The 8,381-nt window shown below is 37.7% G+C and overlaps 1 protein-coding gene across 1 annotated transcript; it reads right to left on the bottom strand.

The window, feature by feature from the left end:
• Window positions 1-6,855: 6,855 nt before the first annotated feature.
• LOC149159358 (histone H2B.4-like) lies at window positions 6,856-7,194 on the bottom strand. The gene has a single exon (XM_089434267.1). It carries the CDS (start codon window positions 7,192-7,194, stop codon window positions 6,856-6,858), a length of 339 nt encoding a protein of 112 aa, XP_089290393.1.
• Between the last annotated feature and the right edge of the window lie 1,187 nt (window positions 7,195-8,381).

The raw sequence follows: 8,381 nt of genomic DNA on the forward strand, positions 1-8,381 counted from the left end.
TAAAATACTACTTCCTAATTCTAATAATAGTTTGTTTACAAAATTTAGGATGCGGTTTTCAAATGACCGTCCTTTTTCTAATCTAATTTTAAAGAAAAAACAACATTCTAATTAAGACTATTTCTGAATCTGATCTTTAAAGCTGCAAGTGTTCATCATGGGCTTGAGGAGAGTTGGCTGGCTGACTTCTGCTTTGAGCTGGGCTACGAAAACGGAATCTATGAGAGCTGGCACTACTTTTTCGGCCGCATTTATGATGCATTTCACAGTCATCCATTGACTATGCGGCTTGACCAAGTATGCCCAGTAACACTCCCAATTTAACATGTTTAATGCTTGGATCGCTTTTCCCTTCTCCTGTGCCTTCTGTTTCCATTCTTCTTCCAGTCGTAGTTTATTTGGCAGATACCCGGGGTGGTCTCTTCGATTAAATTTTCTCTGTGCAAATTTTCATTTACAAAGTCGATAAGAATGCTTGCTTGCGTGGCCGCTGTCTCCGCTGCTTGTTTCGCCTCTCTGATCTGATCGTCCCATTTATTAAAGAGCAATTCTTTATGATTCTTGTTTATTCTAGGTGCACTTGCTCTTTTCCCTTCATCTTCATCTTGCCAAGCCAAATACTCCGTCACCCGTTTGTCACTCTGATCATAGTCACTCTGCAAATCTACCACTTGATTGGTGATTTTGTCGCTCAGTTCGCAATAATGACTCCACTGTGATATTTTACGTCCCAACTCTTCCTGTTGCTGCAGTAGTTGTTCATTTAAGCCAATAGACTCGGAAATAAATTCTGTAAGCTTAGGCTCATCTTTATGCATTTCTTGGAAAATTTGTAATTGTTTTCCTTTCTCGTCTAGACTTCTTTGATAGCCTATCTGCATCTGCTGAAAGTCTTCCTGCAACTTCTCGAGCTGTTTGTTAGCTTCAATATTAGCATTGGCTTGTTGCAATTGTCGTTGTAGTAGCTGTATTTGATCTTCATGTTCTTTCAACAGTTGCTGAACTTCCGATGCCTTGTCAATAGTTGCAGAAGCATATGCTCCTGCGATCTGAGACAACTTAGTGAGATTTTCAGTTGGGTTATTGTTGGGGTCTTTCCATAAGACGTCCAATTGTTCAGCATCTTGTGACAGTGTATTTTCTAGTTTTCTTTTCTTTCTCTGCCTTCTTACAACTGCTTTATGTTGGGGACTATAGAATACATCCAGTGGAGGAATTTCTTCTACATTAAGTAGAAGCTCAGAAGGTGGAGCGATAGGAATGTGCTCCGTTTCTGTGACACTGCTGACTATGGTCGAAACAACTTCTTGTGCTACCTGTGTATTGTTCACAGGCGTTCTTGGGGCCTGCCTTTCAAGATTTATCAGCTCATTGAATATTTCCCATTCTTTGTCTAATTCTGTCGTGACGGGTGGCGTTTTAATGACGAGAGAGGGGGCATCTCTTGGCGGAGAGGTGATAACCTGTTGTTGCGACATTTCACTTGACTGAGCCGTGTCTTTAGCTGCCTCTTCGTTCTTTCCTTGGTCGCTTCCAGACCCTTTAGAATGTTCAGGTACTCCTTGCGCAGTGTTAGATTTAGATTTGGAAGTGCTTGAGTTCCCACTGAGGCTAACGCTTGGAGTCGGTTCTCTGGCAGGCAGTCGCAGCTTTTCTAAAGGAACACTAGCCAGTCTTCTTTCCCTGTATACCATGAATCTTTGGAGGTCATCTGGAGACAATTTTGACTGAGCTTCCCGCAAAATTTCCTGGAATGAGATTTTATTCTGAAATAAATCATCAAACAAATCTTTCTTTCCAACGAATACTTTTATTTTGATATTCGTTGTGAAATCTTGAGCAACTTCATTAGGGTCGAATGGCCTTGCCGGGAATTTAAATAATTGTAGACACGTCATATTCTCCACTTCGGTGAATGCGTGACCTACATCGAACAATGAAAAGGCCCCACAAGCTACAGGAAACTGAGGCCATATGGCCTTCTTTTTGTCTTTTAGGTCTTTTGTTAGGCCGCCTTCTGAACAGGTTTGATAAGCAATTTCTCGAGCCAACAGTTCGTCACGAATATACAAGGGTAGGACATGAGGAGGGACATTGCTTCCAAATACTCTAATATAGGTGAACTATTCTTCCCCGAACCATCTTGCGATGGGGATGATATCTATTTGTGCCTCGAGTGAGCACCTCGGGGGTTCTTTATCATACATCATCCTATACAAGGGTAGGATAAGCCCGTGACAAATCTGGTAGAAATGTGGGATGAACTGAGAATCCCACAGTACCTTATGATAAACATGGATAGGTAATGGGTCCTCGGTAGTCCATTTCCAACCCATAATGGGAAATTTAGACATATAACAAATAGAATCCATAACATATGTGGATAGATAAAAAGGAGGATATATCCTTTGAGACAAGGATCTCTTAGACCGGTAATTGATAATAGCTGTGTATAGATTATTAGAAAAGATCTTGGCCCAATCCATAATATCGGCATTTGTGGCAGCATCAATTAATGGTAACCATTCAGACGAAAACTTATTGATATCAGGCATCCCAAATAATCTACAAAGCATGGCCGCAGCAAAACAATATGGAGAGGTGAGGGAACCAGTGCTGTACATACCATTTTTGTCTTTCTTGAGCGGTTCCTCTTTTCTGGACCAATCTTTGGTGGTCTCTGATAGGTCTGGGTTCTCCGCCACAAATTTCTTAACGAATTGTGCATTGTAAGTCGCCTGCGGTTCAGGAAGATGATACATAAGCTTTAAATCTTGTGCAGCGAATGATCCGATGAGCCCTTGCCCTTGAATCTTGAATTGTCTGTTGTCCATGTTTGCATTGTCAAGTATCCACTTGATCATATCCGTATATGGTAGAATTTTGGGCCTTGCTGCTATCTGATGAAGAAATGAGCATGCTAGCCCTTCTAAGGACGCTTCGGAAGAGCGTTGTTAGCCCGCGACAGCAGTAACCTTCATTATTCTGGGATTCTCTTCTTCAAGTAATCTGTACATGCTTTCCCACGTCGATATCCCTGCGTCTTTGTTACAGGCTGTGTCTGTATACAAAGGCGCCATTTCCTTCGTCTTTTCCTTAGCCTCAGAGCCCTGAGCTCTATTTTTCTTTCCCATTTCTTCCTGCGTATGGCTGTGTATCGTCTTTCGCTCTCTGTTCCTGCAGCTCACAAGTGAAATGGAAATGACTGATCAAGAAAGGTGATGGGAGAGTTTTAAATGCAACAGATATATCAAATATGCCACCTTACGTGAAGTAATTCTTTACAAAAGCACGCATCTACATTTCATTTAATAGCTGACAACTAATCCCTTTACTATCATTAAAAGCGCATGATCTTGAGTCAGATTATGGTAAGTGGCTTTTCTTAAATAGCGTGCCCGAAGGATTCGTGATGAAGTGATTTTATGATTTTCTTACGTAACATCGCAGATCGCGCCATCGCAAATCGCACCATCGCAGATCGCGCAAACACACGAATATAACATCGCAGCGATCGCAACATCGCAGATCGCAGAAGTTTTATGCTTGCCAAATCTTGTCAGCTCATTTTTTGCGATATTTGGTCTTGCGATCGGTGTTATCGCAGATCGGTAAATCTTGAAGTTTTTTCGTTATGAGTATTACTTTATTGCGATGCGATATATTGCTTAGCATGAGGGTCTTGTACATACCGGGATTATACTCAAATGGAAGCACTTCCTATCTTTTTTGCAACGCGGCTTTAAATATTTTTTTCTTATCATAGACTTAGGTTTTAAAATATTCAAAAGACCTTCCTAAGCTTATGATGGTAACCTTATTTTGAAGAAAGGAAACTCTTGCTTTTCCAAAATTTTAACTAAGGGTCCCCATTCATTTAGTATTTTGGACAACACTTAAATGAAAAAGGGGGGGGGTTGTTGCTAGCCACAACAGCATGTCACATGGTGAAGACATTAATCATCTGTTTATCCTTTGTGCTTTCGCATCCTCAATTTGGCATAGGGTGCTTAACTCACTGCAAATTCAAGCTGATTGGGATAAGTCGGATATTGTTACTTGTCTTGGTTGGTGGACTAAGGACTACAAGCAGCACCAAACTTTGCATTTTTTTGTTCTCTAAGGCATCTGGAGGGCTAAGGATACCCTCATTTTCAAGCAAGTACAATTTGACATCTAGAGGACCTGCAGTAGGATCACATGCTACTACTAGGAATTCTAATCTCACTCTTCCATGTGCCACAAAATTATCCATCCTCTTAAGAATATATGGTCTTCCTTCCCTGTGGGATTTTTCGATGGTGCATCTTCTTTCGGACTGGCAATGGAATGGAGTCTCCTACACTCTCTAATTAGAAGCAGAGGGTCAGAGTTCTCATTAATCTCTTTCGAAAATTGTCCATTTCTCACATCTACAGACATCAAAATGGTGAGGTTGACATTCTATCCAAGGCTAGATGCAACGTTATTCCTAGAAAGATCCATTTTAAATCTCTCATTCATGGTGAACTACAAGAAACTAGACACATCAATATTTGAGGACTTTTTTTATCACATGGACAATTAAAATTTTGTCATGTTTTATTGCCATGGACCAATGGACATTTTGGCTCAATTGTTATGAGTTACTAGTGTTTTCTTCTTTCATAGGTATTTTTTGCATTATTTTTGCTCTTTTGTAACTCAAAATGTTATGGTGCATTGTATTTTGCAGTAGATTCTGAACTAGCTTTTGCCCTTGATTTCAAACATCTCTAAAAATGGCATGACATGTCATTCATGATATTGTATTTTCTTATTCGTTTTATTGAAAGCATTTTTTCTATTTTGAAAAAAAAAAGTACAAAAAAATATTTAAAAAAATATTTCATAGAATGGATCTCTTATCTTAAAGCGACCAAGATCCAACGATAACTTGTATTTCTCCCCAATGGGGGTGCATGCCTAACCTTAATATGTTATTTATTAATCTTTTGAAATGTGAAATGTGGGTGGAGATTTGGCTTTTAACACACATGGCTTGGCACATTGATGGAGGTTAGCGTCAAGCTATGTATTTGACATTCCCTCATGTTAAATACATGTGCGTGGGGTGGCAAAGAATTGTGAGCTACAATGGAGGTGAGGTCGGCCACCTACTCCCAAGCTTATGGTTTCACAATCCTCTGCAACAAAATTTTAATGGTATCAAATATGGTGTATGATATATCTCCCATGCAATGTTGATCGTGGTGGTAATTCAATGAGTTTTCATCTCTTGTCTACTATCCATGGTGTTTTGAGCAGGGAACCAATGTATCTCGTGTTGTTATTGCTCTCTACAAAGCTAGGGCTAGTTTTGAATCAATGGCATTTCTATCAAATTCACATCTTGTGGAGTATAAATCCTCAAGTATCTCATACCCTTGTCTAGTGTTGGTATTCTAAACACTTTTCAATTTAGTTATGAGTCTTGGACCTTGTTGCTTCAATGGGTGCAATTTCATTTCATAAGTTGGCTTCTGAGTTATTCTTGTTTTCATTTTCCACCATGTCCTCAATTATTGGTTGTTGGGAGTTTCTATTTGCAGTCTTCGTCCTTTGCTGTGTTGTAACCGTGGTTTGAGTATTGGTTGCTAGAATTTTAGGGTCACATCAAGGAAAATTGGGTATTACCTCCTCTTTTGTTCGCACAGACTATTACTTGGGTTAGGTCTTTGCAACCTAAGCTCATTCATGAGTGGTCAAGTATTGTACTGCAGCCTCTAATTTTGTCTTTCAAGGACGACACTCTTGCCTTAGCCATTAACGAGTTACTAGTTTGTCCTTCAGTTAGTATTCTAAGGTGTGGCTCTTTAATTCAATGTTTGCCTAGTCTTTTGGCATTCAAGGTCATGGTTCCCCACCAACATTTGTTAAATTGTCAAGCTAGTGGTCATCCTATTAGGGGCAAATGGAGTCATCAAATGCAAGTGACTCACTTGCTTCTTTCTTTAGCGTTGTACCCCTAGAGGTGCAAAAGAAGATTCTATTACTAGAAGCCAAGGAATTTGGGGACCACCCCTCTTTCTAGAACTCAGAGGTTGCCTAAGAAAATTTGCTAAGGCTTCCAAAAATTAATAAATGAGAAAAAAACAACTAATTTTCTTGAATTCCTAGGCTACAAGGCTACAATTTGACTCTTTATTTCAGCTAGTTATGAAAAACAACCAAATTAATAACTGCAACTTGTTCTCTCATTTGGAAGACAACAAGAAAGTTCCCAAAATTGTAAGATTCAAAGTTAATGATTTGAATGCTCATCTATGTCAAGTGGAGAAAACTCTTCTATCAAATTCCAATTCTAGGGATCTCACTAACCCTCTAAGAGACCCTACCAAATTTCTATTTGGTAGCTCTCCAAAGCCTTCAATTCCTATGTTAGATTAATTAGAGGATTTTCTAGATTTTGGGTCTTACTTTTTTGAGAATGTAAGGTATGGTGCTAACTTTGCTTCAATAGTCTCTTGTTTCTCTTTTGGTTGGATGTTGGGGTAATTTCACATTTGAAGCACTAGTTATGTTCACACAACATTTAAGGGAGCTTCTAGAGCTCTCTAGTCTACTTCATTATCACAATTGCTCTAATGGTTATACTAATGCATGCCAATCTTTTGGTAATTTGGCATGGCCACCAATGTGGTTCTTATTGTGTTCGATTGTTGGTGGTGATTCTAATGTTGTTATGTTCACTATCTATAATGGCTCTTGTTGTGATGTTCATGGTGGATGTTGTTCTTCTTATCATGTACTAGAGGAGTGGTAGTTGGTCTCTTGTAAGTCAATCATGTCTTACGCTTTCAAAATCTTTGCTGATATTTTCCATATAATATAATTCTAATTCCTGTAATGCAATAGAATGTTTCTAACAGCGGTCTGAATCTCGCGAGACGTAATCGTGGGTTTCTTGTTGTAGCGGGCAAGTTCCGATGACTCGCTCGCTAACTTCTCAAAGATATCGTTGATGAAGCTGTTCATTATCCCCATCGCCTTGCTAGAAATGCCGATATCTGGGTGAACCTGCTTCAAAACCTTAAAGATATAGATCTTGTACATCTCAACGCTCTTCTTGTGCTTCTTCTTGCCCTTCTTCTCTCCGCCTTCTTTTGGAAGCTTCTTCTCGGTCTTGGGAGCGGGCTTCTTCTCAGCGGCTTTCTTGTCTGCCTTTGGAGCCATAGTTGCGACGAAGAAAAAATACGAACCTAGACGACACGGGAACGGTTCAATCACAAGAGAAAATAAGAGATCACGGATCTCAGCGGAAATATCGAAAAGGAATCGATTGCCAGAGAGGAGATGATTGGATCCGGAACCTTGCTCTGAGTTATATTAACAAAAGTCTAGGCTCCTATTGGTTGGTTGGGTGTGGCACGGATCGATGGCGTCCGTTTAATATGGAACCGTAGATTAAAATTATTTTCGATAGTAGCGGTTAGAGACTTTGATGAACCGAGGAATTCATTATTTTCGATAGTAGCGGTTAGAGACTTTGATGAACCGAGGAATTCTCTGGGAAGTAAAAGATGCACTTGGTCATAACCCATTCTCATTTTGCCAAATAAAATCGCAGAGTGAGTTTTTTTCATTTAGTTTATCCGGTGTGAATATTTTGTGATTTTTCAAGATATTTGAATTTATTTTTATATTTAAAAACATATTGGAAAATCTTATCAAAATTTGGAATCACTGAAAAAAAATCCACAAAATTTTTAATTATGAGAAAATCAAAAAATAATCTAACAAAATTTTAAGTTTCAATAATGATTTATTTTATATTAAAAATTTAAATTTAAATTAATTAATAATTAATAATAAATAAAAATTAAAAAGTTAAATACTTTTTTTTAAATATTTTTTAATGCCCATTTAAATTTTGAATTTCATAGTTTATTTATGAAATTCAAATATTTTATAGCATGGTAATTTCCAATTAAACTATTCTCATAAATTTTTATTTCAAATAATTTAAAATAAATAAATTATTTAAATCAAATAATAATAAATTATGGTGTACGGATAATCCCTATTCTTTTTCCTCCTTTATTAAATCTAATGTCTGAATCTAATTAGTCTAAATTTAAAGTTTTAATTTTTAATATTTAACAAAAATCTCTTTATATTCTCTTGATTTAATTTTAAAATTTCTTAACATTTTTATGTTAATCTTAATTTTAATAATTAATTATTAAAAAAATCTTATTTCTAAAGTTTCATTGCTAATAGTGGTTAACCAATCACTCTATTTGATATGGTCATGAACCTTTTTTTCTCACAAAAAGCTTTATCTGTTCATGAGGATGAGGATGGGTGGAGCGTCCACCTGAAACATGGTCATGCACCTTTTCTTCTCACAAAAATCTTTA

Source organism: Pinus tabuliformis, chromosome 5_2 (genome assembly GCF_031772625.1).
Source record: "Pinus tabuliformis cultivar Carrire ecotype Pingquan chromosome 5_2, CPIR1, whole genome shotgun sequence".
Classification (NCBI taxonomy): domain Eukaryota; kingdom Viridiplantae; phylum Streptophyta; class Pinopsida; order Pinales; family Pinaceae; genus Pinus; species Pinus tabuliformis.